General features: G+C 50.4%; 9 protein-coding genes and 1 non-coding gene across 10 annotated transcripts; 2 read left to right on the forward strand and 8 right to left on the reverse strand.

Moving 5' to 3' along the window:
• Positions 1–38: 38 nt before the first annotated feature.
• C8Q69DRAFT_33297 (hypothetical protein) lies at positions 39–2,147 on the reverse strand. The gene is made up of 6 exons (XM_028627492.1): positions 2,145–2,147; positions 1,857–2,087; positions 1,443–1,705; positions 817–1,381; positions 338–742; positions 39–280 (listed from the first exon to the last, which is right to left on the reverse strand). Exons 2-6 carry the CDS (start codon positions 1,875–1,877, stop codon positions 200–202), a joined length of 1,335 nt encoding a protein of 444 aa, XP_028489338.1. The 5' UTR covers positions 1,878–2,087; positions 2,145–2,147; the 3' UTR covers positions 39–199.
• Positions 2,148–3,157: 1,010 nt separating this feature from the next.
• On the reverse strand, positions 3,158–4,285 carry C8Q69DRAFT_484483 (hypothetical protein; the record flags this gene model as incomplete). The annotated part of the gene is made up of 1 exon (XM_028631768.1): positions 3,158–4,285. The coding sequence occupies one exon, from the start codon at positions 4,283–4,285 to the stop codon at positions 3,158–3,160; it is 1,128 nt and encodes a 375-aa protein (XP_028489339.1).
• Positions 4,286–4,790: 505 nt separating this feature from the next.
• Positions 4,791–5,204, reverse strand: C8Q69DRAFT_452088 (hypothetical protein; the record flags this gene model as incomplete). The annotated part of the gene is made up of 1 exon (XM_028629543.1): positions 4,791–5,204. The coding sequence occupies one exon, from the start codon at positions 5,199–5,201 to the stop codon at positions 4,851–4,853; it is 351 nt and encodes a 116-aa protein (XP_028489340.1). The 3' UTR covers positions 4,791–4,850.
• Positions 5,205–5,615: 411 nt separating this feature from the next.
• C8Q69DRAFT_t21 lies at positions 5,616–5,703 on the reverse strand. The gene has a single exon. It is a non-coding gene; the product is annotated as a tRNA-Arg (tRNA).
• Positions 5,704–6,500: 797 nt separating this feature from the next.
• On the reverse strand, positions 6,501–8,810 carry C8Q69DRAFT_33472 (hypothetical protein). Its single transcript, XM_028627519.1, has 2 exons — positions 8,331–8,810; positions 6,501–8,262 (listed from the first exon to the last, which is right to left on the reverse strand). Exons 1-2 carry the CDS (start codon positions 8,533–8,535, stop codon positions 6,608–6,610), a joined length of 1,860 nt encoding a protein of 619 aa, XP_028489341.1. The 5' UTR covers positions 8,536–8,810; the 3' UTR covers positions 6,501–6,607.
• An 846-nt stretch (positions 8,811–9,656) lies between these two features.
• Positions 9,657–11,264, reverse strand: C8Q69DRAFT_440770 (putative DUF6 domain protein; the record flags this gene model as incomplete). The annotated part of the gene is made up of 2 exons (XM_028628687.1): positions 9,657–10,700; positions 10,761–11,264. 2 exons carry the CDS (start codon positions 11,262–11,264, stop codon positions 9,657–9,659), a joined length of 1,548 nt encoding a protein of 515 aa, XP_028489342.1.
• A 574-nt stretch (positions 11,265–11,838) lies between these two features.
• Positions 11,839–14,233, reverse strand: C8Q69DRAFT_503218 (nucleolus protein required for cell viability; the record flags this gene model as incomplete). Its single annotated transcript, XM_028632471.1, has 5 exons — positions 11,839–12,754; positions 12,804–13,381; positions 13,432–13,631; positions 13,690–14,057; positions 14,118–14,233. 5 exons carry the CDS (start codon positions 14,231–14,233, stop codon positions 11,839–11,841), a joined length of 2,178 nt encoding a protein of 725 aa, XP_028489343.1.
• Positions 14,234–14,399: 166 nt separating this feature from the next.
• On the forward strand, positions 14,400–15,978 carry C8Q69DRAFT_33359 (JAB1/Mov34/MPN/PAD-1 ubiquitin protease-domain-containing protein). The gene is made up of 3 exons (XM_028627502.1): positions 14,400–14,590; positions 14,649–15,361; positions 15,427–15,978. The coding sequence occupies exons 1-3, from the start codon at positions 14,486–14,488 to the stop codon at positions 15,641–15,643; spliced, it is 1,035 nt and encodes a 344-aa protein (XP_028489344.1). The 5' UTR covers positions 14,400–14,485; the 3' UTR covers positions 15,644–15,978.
• C8Q69DRAFT_33480 (transcription initiation factor) lies at positions 15,912–17,661 on the reverse strand. Its single transcript, XM_028627520.1, has 2 exons — positions 16,906–17,661; positions 15,912–16,771 (listed from the first exon to the last, which is right to left on the reverse strand). The coding sequence occupies exons 1-2, from the start codon at positions 17,330–17,332 to the stop codon at positions 16,314–16,316; spliced, it is 885 nt and encodes a 294-aa protein (XP_028489345.1). The 5' UTR covers positions 17,333–17,661; the 3' UTR covers positions 15,912–16,313.
• C8Q69DRAFT_33337 (hypothetical protein) lies at positions 17,386–18,214 on the forward strand. Its single transcript, XM_028627498.1, has 5 exons — positions 17,386–17,427; positions 17,491–17,514; positions 17,671–17,780; positions 17,919–18,000; positions 18,069–18,214. The coding sequence occupies exons 2-5, from the start codon at positions 17,512–17,514 to the stop codon at positions 18,090–18,092; spliced, it is 219 nt and encodes a 72-aa protein (XP_028489346.1). The 5' UTR covers positions 17,386–17,427; positions 17,491–17,511; the 3' UTR covers positions 18,093–18,214.
• The last annotated feature ends 3 nt before the right edge of the window (positions 18,215–18,217 follow it).

The raw sequence follows: 18,217 nt of genomic DNA on the forward strand, positions 1-18,217 counted from the left end.
ATATCAGTATACGCAGACGTTTAGCGGACCATGGCATGATATGATTGTTAAGGGCATTAAGAAATAGTTTTGAGGGTAATAAGGGACTAGGATTTCGATCGCTTTCTTTAATTTCACTACTTTAAGATATGTATGTACAAATGACAGGAATATTCAACCTCGTCATACTAAGGTTCTCTAAGTCAATGAACAAGATTCTCTATAGTCCTCGGTCGTTCCGCGCTTGGATGAACTTGTGCGAGACTTTCGTGGTCGATTTGGCGGAATGGTCCAACGAGAGCTAATGACAAAAGTTAGCCACCTCGAGCAATCGGTAGAGGGAAGGAAAGAAACGCACTTGTTCCATGAGACTGTCCGCTCTATTGAAATCTCGCAAATACTCCTCATAATCGTCGGAGTCCATTTCGTATTCAGAGTCAGACTCCTCGCTTTCGCCTTCCGGTGCGATCCAATTCTCATCCCACTCGTTCTCTTCCTCGTCTGTGTCATCGTACTCTTCACTACTTTCTGAATCACTGTCTTCAAAATTGCTCCCAGTTTCCTCGTCATCAGCACCGAGACCTTCTGTCTCTCCACCGCTTTCACCTCGGAGTCCTGTCTCATGATAATGTCTGCCTAAGTAGCCTGATACCCATGGACGGAAATCTTCGTTTATCCAGTTTTCCAAGTTATCAATGATACATATAAGCTCCATCATTGGATCTTCGAAATGTATATCTCCCTTCCACATGCATTGCATATGCTGTCAACGGTCAGAACCTCTGTTGATTGCTCCTCGTTGACCACCAAGCAGACTGGATAGCACTGGGAACATACGTATCTCACTCTGGTGAATTCCCGCAACTGAGAGCCTTTCTCAGTTGCGATAGTCTCTGAAGCATTCTTTGTGGACTTGATACCCGCTATCCAAACACGAGCCTGATGTCCGTTCAAAGTGATTGTCACCACAGGTCGGGCGTCTCTCTTGAAATCAGATGCAATGTACTTGCCAGTAAGATTATGCAGCAAGGCAAGTGCACATGCAGCACCGTTCGCTGCCTGGCAATAGCAGTTCTCAACACTTGACTGTTTTACCTCGTGATGCTTCGCTTCGAGAACCACACAAGGAAAACAAAGGCGACCCTTCTCTTTTGATCGTTTGCCAATTATACGGCTCAGGGGACTAGACAACAGGCCTTTCTTATCTGCCAGCAACTGAAGCTTAGCAGCGCAGAAATTTCGCATAATAGGGCTACGTGCAAAGCCCCTGGGTACTTTATCTTCCTCAAATGTCGGTAGAGCTATATAGAGATCGGGCTTTGGACGTGTGAGGATTGGCGCATTAGACGACGCTGTTTTTAACCGCACCTCGTGAGCAGCATACCAGGTGTCCTCACTTTCGCTGCACAAGAAGTGGTTAAAGGTTGAGAAGGGGTCTAGTATGGCTTTAATGCAGGACTCACACCCTAAGGGATTTTGCTAATTCTCTAACTCCAATAGTTCTTGCGCCCTCGGTGATTAGTGCTCGATCAGACATGCCCTTGAAGAGTTCGCTCTTCACCAACCCTTGCCAGCGCATTTCACTGGCAGCAACAATGTTCATGGCATAGTTATGTGCGCTCACTGCTTTTGCTGTTAGCCGCTTGAGCTTTCGAAGTTCTTGTGGATATCCAATGTCAGCGGTTAGCCTGTGTAAAATACTTCGATCCTCTGATGCCAGTAAAGGCTAGTCATGTTCACGAATTAGCTAATCTGTCGTTCGCAAAAATGAGAAGAAAAGGAGGCGAGTTCTAGGATGATTACCTCTGCCTTCTCCTGAGGCACGAATCTGTGATGGAAACCGAGGAGGCGCGCAGCCAGTTTTTTGGCTTGCTCACCCAATTTATTGCGTAGTCCATTCAATCCAATTACTCTCAGATCAAATGTAATCCCGTTTCCTTGCAGGCTTTTCCTGTCCAGCACCCCTTTGCCCTTGGCCATTCTTCTTAGCAATCAACTTGATATAACGGAGATTCTCGAAGCTGTGATGATGGTCGAAAGAATGGCACCAAGTGAGGAAATTTGCAACTTCTTATCATCAGGCTGCGCCGCAAAAGCAAATGCTCACGCTAAACTCGTAATATAGATTAGCACTGTACTTTTGAACAGGGTAAAGGAAGAGAGACCAGAGCCCCTGCCGCGCTAGGCAGATACTACAGCATGAGAACCCACTCTAGCAAATGAGCTGCTAGCATTAACCGCTGAAGACGTTCCTATCACCCGTTCAATCACCGTAGAACTAGGATTAGAATGTGACCTGATTTGGGGGCCGCTGCTGGAGTCAGATCATCACAGGAGGCCCAGAACCGTAGGAAGGAGCAACTTGTTAACTTTCACGGCGCTTATCTCGGGGCTCTTATGAATATACGAGCTAAGACGCAGAAATAGACATCGTAGATCAGCTGACGCAATGTATGGCATGCATCTTTACTTAGCAGAGCTGATTTGGCAGCCGATACCGCCGCAGAGGAAGTGCATATAAACAAAATCGGCTTCGTCTCCTTCTCAGATGCGCAAATGGAGAAAGCTATTGGAACCAGGAATCTGAGTAGTTGCATAGCAGTTATGCTAGTCTCGATGAGAGGGGGAAACACTGATCTTCATCATGCAGTTCACAGCATCTGAAATGAGAATGACACATAAGTTTATCTTGGTGTTTCAAGATGTATAACAATATATAATGACAATAGGGCACAGAAATTTATGAAGCGGATAAAATGAACGCAGTCAAAGACTCCTACGAAGGTATGGAAGAGAAAAAAAGTGAGAAGAGGAAAAATGAGGTTGATAAGGTGGAGGATGAATGAAAGAAACAAGAGGAGAAACGAAGAAAAAGAATATTATAAACAAACTAGTAACAACAACGCCTATCAAAGGGTATCATAAATATCAAATGCAAATTAAAATGCAGTGAACATGTTTATGCGACGGTCTCTCGGTTCTACCTGTTGAGGCACATCAGAATGGTTTGTTGTCATTGCAGGGTTTGAATGCATTCGAGGCTATGCCTCGATATTCAATGCTCCCTCATTGCAGAGGGAGGGTTTGTTCTTTTGGGACGGTCTTTCTTATTGCCGTTTCGACTTGATTCATCATATCATCGTGGACGTATCCTTTTGTCAATGGACACAATAACGACTTAAGCTGGAGTGATCGCAAGACGGGGTCTCTTGTACATCTGCTGCTCCTCTCTTCCATGCTTCTCCGTCGCACACGGCTTTTCGAATTTGATTCCGGTGATCGGTGGAAGCTGGCCAGGGGGCGAGCACATAACCGACCGCAGCTGGTCCTGGAGCTGCACAGCATCCCTCTTGATGTCTTCCTCCATCAAGATCTTTGCAGATAGATCGCATTTCGCCGTGATACACAGGTCAAAGGAGCGCAATCCACGGACTAAGAGCATCGGTGAAACCCAGGGTTCGTCAACCGCAAGTCGAATCCGCTTGCCGCCGATGATGACACCTCCAACCGGGGTGCTGCTAAACCGGCCAATATCCAAGCTCAAATTAAGTTCTTCCAGATTAGGAAGGGCAATTACTCGAGTCCAGAAAGCAACCCACAGTCGGTCGTTGTGCGTATGCGAGTAGATCGATGACTTGTGCTCCTCGCCCGACATGGGCTGCCAGATGGGCATCCATTGAACGGTCAGACGCTTAATGCAACGCAGTCGATCGGGGCAGACACTCAAGGTGAAGGCAATGAAGGTGTGAAGGTCATCAACATCGAACTCCACTTGCGAATAAAGGATGTCTGCCGCCTCCGCGTAGATGGCACGACACGTCCGGAGCAACGAGACACCTGAGTTGCTCAGGTTCCCTGGCAGCATCGTATGCGTGTGCGGATAGAGCTTACGATCGCTGTGACCTGCCATGCGGCCATCGTTAACGCGCCATCTAGCTGGAGTGAGCGGGCAGCACTGGCGGTTGCTCTGGATGGAGGACGAGACGTGGTTGCAGCGAACATGGCGGACCTTGTCCTTGACCTGCACCAGATGGACGGCTTGATCCCCAAAGACATATTCGTAGATGAGCAGACGAACCTCGGGGGGAAGCTTCTGCAGGAACATCGAGTCCGGCTGCGAGGACATCTCCCGGCGAAAGGGGTCTACGGGGACCGCATTTCTGGCCGCCGCAACATCCACCTGCGGAGCACAGATCTTGCGTTCCTGGATCATGTCCCGGATGGTCTCCTGCCATCTTCGGCCGGTGGAATAGTAATGAAAGATCGAGTAAGGGTCTCGAAGGAGCCAGGCGTCGAAGTGACGCATCGTGACCAGGATTCAATCGAATCAGGAGAAGTCAAGAGTCAATTAGTCGAGAAGAGGAAGAGTATAGAAACAAGGTAAAGCCGTTGTAGTACCAATCAGGGATCCTTGTTTCTATGGCGGTCACAAGACGAGGGTAAAATAAGAAAAGCTGGCTTGGGATAGGATGAGACAGGATAGGAAATGTTCTACGGCGCCAGACACGAGGCGATCTATACAGAGCAGCGTTGATTTCGAGGCAATTCGAGTAGGACAAAGCGGACGACTTCTCCTGCTTTTTATCTCTCCCAGCAAGGCGTCCTTGAACGGCAGGAAGAGCAACAACCAACATGGACAAACGATCAGGGGGAGGGAAATACCATAATTAATATTAATACCATATAAGATGTTCATCCTTGTTGTCCAGCCCGATCGGGACTTCCCGGTGCGATGACGTCGAGCCGGTACAGGATGATACGCAAATATTATAGGAAATTCATCAAAATCCGCGCCAAGAGAGACAAACAGGCTGTAATCTTGTGACGATCGAATAAATTACACCCCTGATTGGCCTGTGGAAGAGGGGACGCTACTCCGGCCACCCGCAAATGCCAAGTCGCGCACCAACTGGCCATTCACAATTTATCTTATATTGTTGATCGCTGCGCTCGCCGCTCCCCGGAAAACCGCACAAAGACATGCTCCTATACTGACCGGACTGATTGGATAACCAGTCCAACATCCCCTCGCTGAGGAGGACAGTGAAATCCTTGCAAAGTCGGGGTACGGCGATCCCTACTCGATCTTTAACCCGGAGTAAAGTCCTCCGTTCAGCACAGACATACATGCATATGCATATTACTCTATCTAGTACCAGAAGGACGGTTATCGTCAGCGGCGGTGATATAAAACGGGCCTGTCGCTGGAGGGTAGTATTCATAGGAACCTAGAATGCGTTCGGGAAAGGGTCCTCAGCTAATAAGATAACGATATCCACACATGGCTATACTCCAATTTCTCCCTGCTTGCATCTACCCCCGACGCGGTATTATTGCAGAGGACTGTGGGGTAAACCGAGAATATTGAGTCTAGCCTCATCGCGGATACTACACGAGGAAATATACACTCAAACACAGGTGGGAAGCAAACACAGAGAGACGTAGATTGATTACTGCGTGGCGATTACTTATCTATACAGCGCAGAAAACAAACTGCCAACAGTGGAAGATACAAAAAGATCAGAAGAAAAAAGCCCCTCTTAAAAAACCCAGACAAAACAAGAGAGAACATACGTCGTATGTATGTATGTGTATATACAAATAAGGCTTCGAGGGGAAAAAACAAAAAATTTAATCGACCAACGCAGGATTCGAACCTGCGATCTTCCGCATGCGAGGTTAAAGAACCGGAAACGGATGCCTTATCCACTAGGCCAGTTGGCCGGGCTAGTTGACGGATAAATTCCGAAAAGATTTTATGAAGCAGACTGTTAAAATGTATGTACAGTACGGTAACTAAACGATCTAACTTACCTCGTGGATATGTGTGATGCTTCCATGCGGATAGACCCTGTTAAATAGGTTTTAGTATAGAGATAGGAGAAATTCAACGGATTGGAAATAATATGCTATGTCATGGGATCTACTAGCCGAATGTCTAAGATGTGGTTAGGCAAGATTAAGGAGTCGAAGTGCCTATGGGTTCTGTCAGTCGAACTCACACTGGCTATCCAAGCCTGGCTCACCAGTACGTCCGGTTGGACTTATGGCAGTAATCAACTAGTCGGGAGTAGGATCTGTTTAGATCGTAATCCTTGATATTCCTATTCTGACCACCCTAGTATATAGTATAGTAGCGATATAAAACTAGGCACAATGAAGTGAAGATATCCATACACAAAAATGAACACCCTTATACCATATCCCCCGTATGCTATTTATATAACTACTCATCGAAATTCATTTCCCCAGCCTTCATACGTTAACCCCATAGTAATCTTTTGGTCGCCTAGTGCCGTTGCATTCCTCCAGTGCGTAGTCACTCTCCTCTGGGTGCCCACACTGTACCAGCCTACTCGAGGTACTCATTGGGCATGTAGAGCGGCATCGAGTCCTCCCAAATGGTGTCCGTGAGCAGCTTTTTATTGGAGCCATCGTAGTCCATAACCATGATTTGGCCGTAGGGCTGGAAGGTGTTGTCGTACAACGCACTCTCGTCCTTGAAGCCGTACATGCCGGTGCTCCACATGATGCGGCCGTCCTGAGACCACACCGCACTGAGACAAACAGTCAATATTTTCTTGCCAGAGGAGAAACACTGAGAAAGGGGATCGGGTTTAAGGGTAACTCACTGAGCGTCGTTGGCCAAGCTGTCCGTCACCCTCGTCAGCTCCGAGCCGTCAGGGCGGATAGTATAGACATCGAAGCGATCCGCGTACCAGCGGCTACCGTAAGATGCGGTCCAGTTGTTGTTACGGGTGAAGACAATGCGCTCACCATCTGGCGACCAGCCGGGCGTGTTGTCCCAGCCCAAGGTGAGTCGGGTGGTTTCACCGGTTGTGAAGTTGAGGACTTGCAAGCCTTCCGGCGCGCCGGTCTCGCGATTCCAGAGACGATAGACAATGGCCGAGCCGTCAGGGGACCAGCTGGGGAAGCCGGCATTGTCAACCCAGTCGGTCAGGTTCGTGTGGGAGCTGCCGTTGGCGAAAGTGCGGTAGATGGCAGCGGAGCTTTCAGTGCGCGTTGCAAACCACGCACCGAAGCCGACAACTAGCTCTGTACCATCTGAATTCCACGAGGGCTGGAAGGCGCCCGCTTGACCCTCATTGAGCATCTCAACTTCGGTGGAATTGTTGATCGAGTAAATGGCATACGAGTCGAGCGCCTGGACCACGTCCGTGTAGCCCGGCGACGAGGTCACTAGGGATCCATTGGCGCTTCCTAACACCTTCTGTGTCGTCGCGATACGGTTGACGGCCGTGTTGTGCATGGGGAAAACGTCCACGTAGCGGTATTCCCAGTCGTCGTCAAAGCTCCATAGTTTCAGCTCGGCCGCCTGCTGCGTCCAATTGAAGACACTGTAGACGATCTTAGAGCCGTCGGGAGACCATGAGGGGTCTCGTAGGTTGGTCAGGTTGAACGCTTTGTGTGTTTTGTCGGGGACGGTATAATGTATGCCCTCCAGAGGCCCAGCCTTGATCAGGTAGCCGATGTTACTGGAATTGCCAATGTAGTGCTGACCGACCTTGGGGTAATCGCCAACGGTGTGAGCGACGATGTTCTTACCGGTGGCTACATCGACGCTATAGATCTGCGCGGTGACGGCCTCTTGCTGGGTGGAGACTCCATGAGAACCGTAGGTGTCCTCCGTCGTCATATTGTTATAGATAATGCGCTTCCCATCCGCCGACCACTGGGGAGTGCCCAACGAATAGCCGCTCTGGCGTAGCAGCGCGCGGAAATCGCTGCCATTTGGGCGGATCACATATAGACCCAGGCTCTGGGTATGTTCCCAGCCAACGCCCTCACTGTGACCTGTCCAGTCGGTGTTGCGGTCGGAAGTAAAGGCGAGCCATTCGCCATCGGGGGACCATGCAGGGCGAAAATGACCGGACGGCCAGATATTGTTGGTGCGCGTGGTCGCGGTGTCAGTCAGGTTGTATGCGCGGTTGGTCTTCAGGTCCTTGACCCAGATGTTGGTCGTGTAATTGCCCTTCGTCGACACGTACGCAACCTTACTCCCGTCTGGTGATAATACGCCCACATCCTCGACATGGTTCGTAGCCACCAGGAGCTGGAGCCCCGTGCCATCCGGCCGCACCCTATACAAGTCCGACTGTCCAGGGGCGCGGCGCTCGCTGGTGAAGACAATCCACTGGCCATCCTGCGACCACGAAGCGTGGTAGTCGAATGCGTGAGTTTGGTTTGCCATCAGCTTTGTCGCATTGCTGCCGTCTGCGTTTGCGATCCATAGCTGCGAGCCAGAGGGTCCGATACGGTTCACTGTCAGCCCGTCAGTATATGTCTTTCTTCCTGCACCAAAACTCCACGGACAATCGAGTGATACTCACTATAAAAGATGCCCTTCTTGCCCTCAATTGGCGTGCGGCGTGAGAGCACGGGGGTATCTTGTATCACCGGCGTGGCAGCGCGCTTCGCATAGGGGCAGCTCGCGGCAGCAGCAGCAACATTACCACGCTCTGCGTAAGGGCAGCTGGCGGCAGCAGAGCCAGCCACGAGTGCAGCAAATGCAACAATAGCCGCGGAAATGCGCATCTTGTCTTTTCCCAGGGTGGAGATCAACACAGGCAGTCGCCATTGTAGATCCGAAGGAGAAGATCGACTTATATATAGACAGTCATATAAATATATCGATCTAATCCTTTGCCTCGGACACTTTCCTCTTCGCTCCCCCACTCTTCAGACCTTTCTGTTCATCATGAACTGCGCCTGTCTTCAGCACGGTTACTTGAGAGACCCGTGGGACTCGAGTATATCGAATCGGTCGTCGGGACATTCCAGGTCAGAATGACGCAGCAACGGCTACTGCCCACCAAGATGAGTCTAATTTGAATTTTAAGATAGTTGAGTGGTATGATGAGGCCTGTTAGTTTTATTAACCATCCAGTCGGCCGTTATAAGATTGCAACTTAGAAAAGCAGAGGATAAGTGTCGAGCTGGAAACAGAAGAGATCGGCGTGCTAAATAAAGTTCTCCCACAGCTCGGTCACTTTTCCCTAATTGATACAAGTTTAGACGGTGCTTTCTGCTCCATTCATCGACAATGATCTCTTTTATCTCCGACCTCGCAACTCCTGCCAAGTCTTTAGCATCTATTAAGCAGGAAATAATCTCTCAAGGCCAAGAGATTAAAAAAAAAGAAAAAGAAAAAGAAAAAAAAGAAAGGCGGCATAGCCTCGGATTTGCGACGCCAATTAAATAGGATTATTCGGAAGTCTTTTGGAACTAGCGCAGTGGAGGAAACACTGCCTGGTTTCATCAGCTCAACTTCCAAAACATTCTGCTAGGATGCTTGATACGTATCTAGTCCTTTTCAGCCTTAAAGAGTGGTCTGCATTTGGGTGCAGACGACACGCCAGTCATCATTGCCCAACTTATCTAGCAATGGTCTGTAACTAGTTATCATTTCCTGCTTCTACTGACCAATCTAGATTTCAAGTCTCCCAACGCCATGCCCATGCTGAAACGCCTATTCATCGTCGATTCATTTCCTCCAGCATATCCGTTACCGACATTATTCCCTTCCCCTGCCTGTGCGCCCAATCAGTCATTAGAGGTCATCAACACGTGGCTGTGCTGCAAATCGCAGATATATCCAATCTGTCTCAACCGAAAAGGAGGACCCTGTGCGTCAGTGGGAATATAGCTCATCCAATTCAGCGTTGACGGACATCATGCTGAACATTCTCGACACGCCCTTGCAGGAACACCGTTCCGCGTTCGAGGTCGCCCTGTTCTTCGTCCGCGGGGTCCTTTGCAACCTCAGCGTGGTTAGTATCTGATACAGGTTCCACTTCGATCTTCCTGTTGTTTTCTCGTGCGACTGCGACATAGATCGCACTGCCCAGGATCAACCCTGAACCCGCCCAGCTGGCTGCCGACGGGGTGCTGTTCCATATCACTTTATCGTAGAACAGAGCGAAGAGCATCTGCGTGTATACCATTGATGTGGCGCGCGACCCGTGGCCAGAAGAACTATGAGCCCGGACTGACTGTCCCGGCTTTGGAGGAGGTACATATGCCAGACCGGCCGTCAGAAGGAATTGGAGAACAAATCCAGCGACCCCCAGCCCTAGGAGAAGCATCCATTCTGTCATGTTTCCCGGTAAACGGAAGTTGGTCGACGGAATGACTAGTATAGCCACAACCGACACAATTGTTGTCCACGTAGAGAAGTAAGTTACGCTGACGAGAGCATGGGCTCTTGTTCCGATCCAGCGGATCGTGGTATATGCGCATGCCGCACCTAGCACCCCGACCAGGGAAACAAGAACAGCTAGCATGTGGTGGTACGCGTCAACGGGCTGCGGCTCCCCAGTGTCTGCAGATGCATTATTGCCCTCGTCAGGACTAACATCGGCAGATGTCGAACCCTGACCAAACGGCTGTGCTATCAAGACAACCCCTAGCAACGACACGATACCCGCCAGCTGTTGCTTTCGAGTGAAGGGCTCATTGGGCATAAGAAACGAGCAAGCATAACAAGCCACGATAGGTGACAGGAAGGTTAGCACTGTTGCTTCCGAGAGCGGCATGTACAGCATCGCATAATAGATGCCAAACACACCGAAGAACCCACCAAAAGCACGCAGGACCAACGGCCAGCGGACTTCGCGTGTCCCCAGAGGATGAGGTACCTTAGCGTACCACATGTACGCATAGCTGGCTATAGCCGTTATCGACATACGGGCGAAAAGAATCTATGTACACTGATTAGACATTATTACGGTCAATTTGATTGGGGGAATACAGCGGCTGACCTGAAAGGGATCCATGCCCTTCCCATGAGCGCCGTCGATCTCCAGAAGCCGTGTCATGACGTTCATGGATGCACCAAAAAACTGAGATAGCATCACCATTATCATCCCCTTGTATTGTAGCCAGGCCGTCCATAGTATGCCTCTCCACGTCGTCGGCGGAGTAACATAGTGGGCTTCGAACTCGGACCCTGCGGGGGAGGGAGAGCGGAGCAATGGCACATCGCACCGCGGCGCATTCACTATTCGTCCAGAATACACAGAGAGGTCGGAGTAGAGTGAGTCTGTTGAGGGTCGAAAGCTGTTGGCAAGAGGGACGCCCAAGTGCTGGACGTCATCCCGTTTATTGGATGGCCGATCCTCGACGATCCCAGTGCTAGGAATCTGGGGATAGTAGTCTTTATGCTTGTCATTGTTTTCATTCTCTGTCGCTGTCATGATCCCTGGTAGTGCTGATGGGATCCCCGCAATCGCCTGATTCTCCTGTGAGCTGTCCGGTGTAGCCATGAGCTCTGCCTATATTTTAAGTAAAAATTAAAAGGACAGGAGATCAAGTTAAAATAAGAAAGTATTTCAGACTTTGGAGAGACGCCAGCGTCCGAATGATCCCGTTGGACGTTCTTGAATAGCGGCACGCGACAGTCTGTTGGCTGGGCGTCACAGAGTGAATAGAGGATGACAGGAGAATGGGAAGAACACAGAAGAAAGACAAGACAAGAGGCCTGTCTAGGTCCCTGGAGGCCATCCGAGCCTACCGACGCAGGCTGTCTGGCAGCCATTCGTTAGTGGATATTTAACCGTAGAATCCAATATCACATTTGCATTTAGTACTTGCAGATGAATGAGGGGAACCAACCATGACGTTGGCTTGACAGCCTCTTTTCCGGCGGGTAATAATAATGGGTAATAATAGCGCCATTTCTCGGGCGGATATCTTTCCTGCCGGAGAAACACTTCAATTCGAAATACGATGTGATGTCCCTCTAAAACCGAGACTCTCTTCCAAGACCACTTTTGTATCTCAATAGATAGACGCCCTACTAGGGTACTAGGACCTGCTATAATTATACCGCATACCTAATTACACAAAGGTGAATGTGTCTCCGCCCTTCTCTCGTAGCATATTCCCGATCCTCTTCGTTCCAACGATCCGTTCCAGCTTGAGAGCATCCCATTTGGAGAAAATAGCACGCACGCCAGTGTCCGCGGCCTCAGAAACACTGGCCGGGTCCAGCCCAAGATAGCCTACAATCTCTCCCCAGAAGACCGGGTTTTCTGGCACTCCATACATGATCACGCGCTTCACGCCTCGAATCCGATATCGTCGGAAGTGGTGCGCACGCTCTGTGTACAGCAAAACAGACTGTCGACCATTCAGAAAGTGGGTACGAGCACGGGCGACATCCCGAACAGATGTATATTCAGAGATGGCTCCGAACGAGACATTCGTTGTCTGGGACGAGGTAGCAAAGTGATTGCGCACACGCACAAAGTCCAGATACGAGGGAATAAAGATCAACGTTCCCGACCCGTTGCCCTTTCCTCTTCCAGTGATGTTTTTGACAAGCGAAGAGAGGATAGCAGTAGTGAAGTACTTGAATCGCGCGTCAGGATCCTTCACCGGAGAGAGACTGTCAAACCGCGAAAACGTCTGCTTGACAGGGACGGGCAGCGGGACCTCAGTGATAGCACCGGGATAAGTAGCCGTAAGCTTGACCTTGCCGGCCACATTCTGCATATGCGAGGTGAACAGAGAGTTTATTTCCGGTGTGACGAAGGCTGATAGTACGATAGTCTGCCGAAGCTGGCGGGCGTGGTTGTCGAGATACCACGATCGCACACGACTGAAATCACAACCGTGCGCTTCCCGGGGTTGCAAGTTGAGGTGCTGAAATATGTATTCCATGTGGTCCCAGTTCTGCATAAGAAGCGCATCGGCATGGTCAACAATGACCAATTCGATGGAAGACAAGAAGTCATAATCCCTCTTCTTCTCACTATGGCGGTGTCAGTAGGAGCCTCGAACGGAGGGGCCAGAAAACTTACTCTGCTTGGTCCATAACCGTACGGAGACCCAAGGGACTTGCGAGAATGACATCTGAGTTGTAGAACTGCGCAAAGTACTTAACAGTCTTCCGGGTGAACTTCAGACCTAACCGGAACATGTCATCGTCGTTCCCCCCGAAGAGTTCTCTGAAATCTTCCGTCTTGTCCTCAAAAGATGTATGTTCGGGTGCAGAGAACCCATCGAGGAATCGCTTCTTGTTCTCTTGCTGTTCCGGCTGATACAGCTTGGTGATCGAGTCCATCACCCGGACGCAAGCTTGCCGGGTAGGTAGGATGTATAGCACCTTTGGCCTGGTAAAACCCTGGTCTCGTAGATCGATATCCTCATCTTGTTCTTTTGAAGCACGAGCATTGTTCTTGATGACACGATCTCTGGTCTTGAGAACATGATTAAGGGCGTGGAGACTTAGTAGATCACGCAGGTGACCGGAATTTGATGGCGTCCTCGCTCCAAAAAGAATATCTTTGTAGTTGAAAATGTAAGGTGCAAGATTCTGAGCCTGGCCTTCAAACTTGGGCACCAGCTCTGAAGCAGGCGCAACTAGTTTCTTTTTGAGCTGCAGACGAGTCAGCATTCTTGATCCAGCTCTGTTGCAGATTAACGTACCTTTACGCTACCTATGTCTCGTAGGGTGGAAGGGAGATGTTCCTCTTTCCCCCCGATTTCAGGCGTGCTGTACGCCAGTCTGAAGTCATCCGAGAGCAGTTTCTTGCTGGAGTGCCATCGGTTCTCGGACACAGCTTGCAGTCTCTTTGCAAGCTCACTCTCGTCTGGGTTTGCGAAATGCGTCTCGAAGGGATCACTCGCTGCTCTACAGTTAGTACCACGAGTAACATACACTAGGATCATCGAAATAATTCTAACCATCTTCATCATCGTCCACGCCCTCGTCATCAGCCTCTCCCGGTCCAACGTTTTCGTCCTCAGACATGTCTCCATCTTTGGCGGCATCGTCTTCCAGTTGGTCATCCTCGTTTTCAGGGACATCTTCCAGGACAGCCGCCTCGGTTACTTCATCATCTTTATGACCAAGCTTTCTCTTTTTGCGAGCAGGTCCCTTGGAACCCGAACTTGATCCTGCATTGAGCAGTTGTAGGAGTGCGTTGTATGGGCGTTCCTTAGATTGTTCCTCCTCCTCCTCGCTATCGGATGATACGTTGTCAGCAGACGCTACATCCTCTATTTCGTCCTCCTCAGGCACGCCATTCTGCTCATCAGACTCATCTCCCGATCTGCAATGTTGTCAGTCGACTTCTCTGTAGACATTCTGGAGGGCTGGCGTGGATACTCACGGTAGCTCGGCCACCCGCGAAGTTTCGAAAGCGTTTTTCCTGCTGTGAAATGAACCACCACGTCCTCTTCCACGGCCCCGGGCCTGTCTGGCGCCTCTACCGCGTGCTGGAGCCATTATTTGCAGTTGTTGCTGAGCGCGAGCTGTGGTCGCGAACTTTTTCGTTGATCGGGGGTAGCGGCGTTATCTTATCTTAGCGTGAAATTTCGTCTGCGCGCACACACAATTCGAGCCTCTCAGGAACCACGTCGCCGCAAACCCCAGCGGGCGGAAAGATTGGAGCCACTCTCCACGACAAGAAGAAGAGCCTGTCCGTCTGTATCTCCCACCGCGAGAGACAGACGTATCTATCCAACCCATCTGCCCAGCATGGCCGTCACCGACTCCTTCCTCCATCTCGCGCGGCCTCTAGGCCCTGTGGCAGTGGGGTCTGCACCGACAACCGCCCCTCTGAACGTTGTCATCCAGCCCCAGGTATGATTACGATCGCTTTCCCCTTAGAAGATTCTTGATGGCTAACTGGATTTTCTAGGCTATCTTCTCTATCCTCGACCATTCCCTCCGCCGAAATGCCGACCAGGAGCGTGTGATTGGAACCCTGTTGGGAACCAGGTCCGAAGATGGTACCGAGGTCGAAATCCGCAGCTGCTTCGCTGTCGGTCATACGGAAACGACGGACCAGGTCGAGGTCGATATGGAATATCAGAAGCAGATGCTTGCTCTGCACTTGAAGGCGAACCCAAAGGAGGTCCTTGTCGGGTGGTACGCCACCTCGTCTGAGTTGAACACATTTTCCGCTTTGATCCAGAACTTCTACGGCGGACAGGGCGACGGTACATGGCCGCACCCTGCTGTTCATCTGACTGTGTCGACGGAGCCTGGCAAGGATATCGAGACCCGTGCATACATCTCTGCTCCTGTCGGTGTTACTGCCGAGAGAGCAGCCGACAGTGCTGCCTTCATCCCCGTTCCCCACGAGATCAGATATGGCGAGGCCGAGAAGAGTGGTCTGGAGGCCATTGCGACTGCCAAGGACAACGAAGAGCGTACAGCCAGCATCTTTACGGATATTGAGGCTCTGGAGCGTGCTGTTGAGGAGGTCCTTGGCATGATCGACCGTGTTTCCCGATATGTTGAGTCTGTCATCGATGAGGAGGCTCCTGCGTCAACGGCACTGGGCCAGTTCTTGCTCAACACTCTTGCCTTGGCTCCCAAGGCTGAGCCTGCTGACATTGAGCGTGACTTGTATGTTTCCCTTGTCTCTGGCTTCTGGATCTATATCATAGTCCCGATACTGACATATATTACAGCAACAATCACATCCAGGATGTGCTCGTTGTTTCTTACCTCGCCAACACCATCCGCACACAGATGGAGCTGTCTAACCGACTAGCAACTGCACAGCTGACCCTTGGTCCCGGCGAAGGTGCTGCAGAGTCTGGCCAGCGTGGTGGCCAGAGAGGTAAGGGCGGTCGAGGAGGCCAGCAGCGCAACCAGGAACGGGGTGCGGAGGAGGCTCGTGCTTGAAGAGAAGGAGAGAGGAGTATAATTATTACTACTCATTGATAGTGTGCGGGCTCGTCCCGTTCCAGGCCTTTTTTGCGAAAGGCCTGGCCCTCCTGGTCAACTTGTTATCCGTTTGCTTTTTTTTTCTGGCATTGCATTTTTGCTAGGGCGGCAAAAAGCATGGCGTATCGGAGTCATCTGGCCTTGTTCAGACCGAAAGGAGGAGAGGGAGAGAGTGAGAGAGAATCATGCCCTTTTGTCTGGCTGGATCAGAGGGAGCTATTCTCTCGAGAAAACCCGCTGTAAAAGCTAAAAGAAAAGAAAAAGGGACCGCCCGCCACTTTTATGAAGCAACGGCAAAACTGCCAATCTCGATGAAATGAACAGGAAATGAGCTAGCTAGATAATCTCCGATTCCGTTTCCCACTGTTGTATGTAGAAGATGGGTTTCTGTCATGGTAGATATATATGTATGCATTCTGACCCTAGTCAAGCTGCCTTTCACGAGCATTTCCCGTATGATTTGTGCCCAGTTAGAAAATAAAGAGGACCCCAAAGACAAAAGCCGCCCATCCTGAAATCTAAATGACAATAGGGACCACCGAAACGCCATTGCGATGCAAAATCAGCAATAAAAACAAATAAGAGCCCAACAGTCGACCCCCAGATCAACTCGACATTACTCTTCCTTTCAAACCTTCCTCTTCTTCGAGACTGTCCCTTCAGTCCCATCTGAATCTCTCCGGGCTCCTCTCTTTCCTTTGCTCTTTGCCTTCTTCCCCGCAGTACTCACCCCATCGACACTCTCGCCGACATCGCCAAGGCCCTTTTTACCTGCCTCCTTGAGTGCACCAACCTGGTCATCGTTCTGATCGAAAGCCTTTCGCGCTTCCTTCAGTTCGCGCTCCATCCGCAGCAGCTCCTGCACACGACCTAGCTTGTTCGGATCGCGGCGCAGAGCGAACCGGAAATCATCGACTTTGATCTTCTGTCGGCGAGAATAGGTCGCGTACTGGGCGGCTGTGTGACACATCTCCAGGACGAAGTCTGTTACGATCTCGTCGAGGACGCGGACGGTCTCGGGAAGTGGTTCTGAGGGGAAAGAAGGATGCGGACTGGGATCACCGTATGCGAGAAGGAGAAGACGCACTGGTATATAAGATTAGCGAGGGAGCGCTTTTAATGAGTGTATAATATCCAATGCGACAAACAGCCCTGGAGCCTGTGCCCTCCTAAGAAGTAGATTGATGATAATAAAAAAACGATGATGCAAAATCACATACATTCAGGCGCAAAGTTCATTTGGCCCTTGTGCCTTGCGGCACGGGCTCTTGGTTCAGCCATGTTCGTCCGACGTCTTTCTTCCCTCTGGCGAGTTCTCCAATCCCCAGGCTTCTTGAGCGCGCTCTTAGGAACAGACGGGGCGTTTCTTGGTTCTGGTCCTGACTCTTGGACCGATTCACTCGAGGCGGCAGCGGTCTTCGGCGTATAGCAGGGTTTATAACCTGCCCTGATTAACGCAGTCTCTTCAGGATTGAACGGCCAAGGAGGCGCAAGTGCTCCAGTAACATGGCCCGTCGGTGGACGACTGACAGGACGTGATAGAGAAGGTGTCGCTAAACGGTCGCCGGGATTGATACGGTAAGGCGATGTCGTCGGGGCGGCGAAGTGGACGTGCCTGCCGCCGCCGCTGCGGGCCGGGTCAGCCATGGCCAGATATAGCTTTCCCTGGCGCGCGCTTGTCGGGAGCCTCAACTGTGCAACCGCCAACGTCTGTGGTAGATCAGTCCAAACGCGAGGATAACGTGGGTTTTAGATCCCCGAGCGAAATAGGTGCTTGTTTCTTATTTCGTACGAGATCAAAGCAGCAGACAGAGGAGGTCGTCAAGATGGTAAGTGACAGATTCCAACACGCTCATGTCAAAGGAAGAAAGAGAGAGAGAGAGAGTAGACAGACCAGGACACTTCACTTTCACTGGCACCTCCTAGTCAGCTGTTGCTGTTATTTTTTCTTTCACAATTAGCTGACAATGGCCATTACCACACAGTCTGCGCTATTCAACTTCCAGTCCCTCCTTCTCGTCTTCCTGCTCATCATATGTACGAGCGCTTACACCCACTCCATGATGCCAGGAATCATGGACCGCAATCAGCATGGGTACGATCTCCTTTCTCGCTCAGTCCTCTATAGATGTCCAGGAAATTCTTCGTGTCACCCGCATCCTATATTCGGTTGTCTTTTGACTTTCTTGCAACTGTACACGACTCGACGCTAACAGTTGCTTCTGACATGTAGCTTCTTCGGTATCTTTTGGAAATGCGCCAGGATTGGAGAGCGGCTTAGTCCATATATCAGCATATGCTGTGTTATGATGGCGGTAGGTCTATATTATGAGAAATCTTCTTCGTTACCTGATCATCTTATACTCATCTTCTCTATGTACAGATCTCGATCTTCTTCGGTGGTTGAAATCTGGCAGGGTATGTTACTGAGCGGGGGTCGGCGTTGTCGTATCAATCAATTTTATTGTCTATTGTGGTTTGGATCCACGAAGCATATGGAAAAAGAACAGATCATGAATAGTAGTTAATGTA

Source organism: Paecilomyces variotii (assembly GCF_004022145.1).
Source record: "Paecilomyces variotii strain CBS 101075 chromosome Unknown C8Q69scaffold_1, whole genome shotgun sequence".
In the NCBI taxonomy this organism is placed as follows: Eukaryota; Fungi; Ascomycota; class Eurotiomycetes; order Eurotiales; family Thermoascaceae; genus Paecilomyces; species Paecilomyces variotii.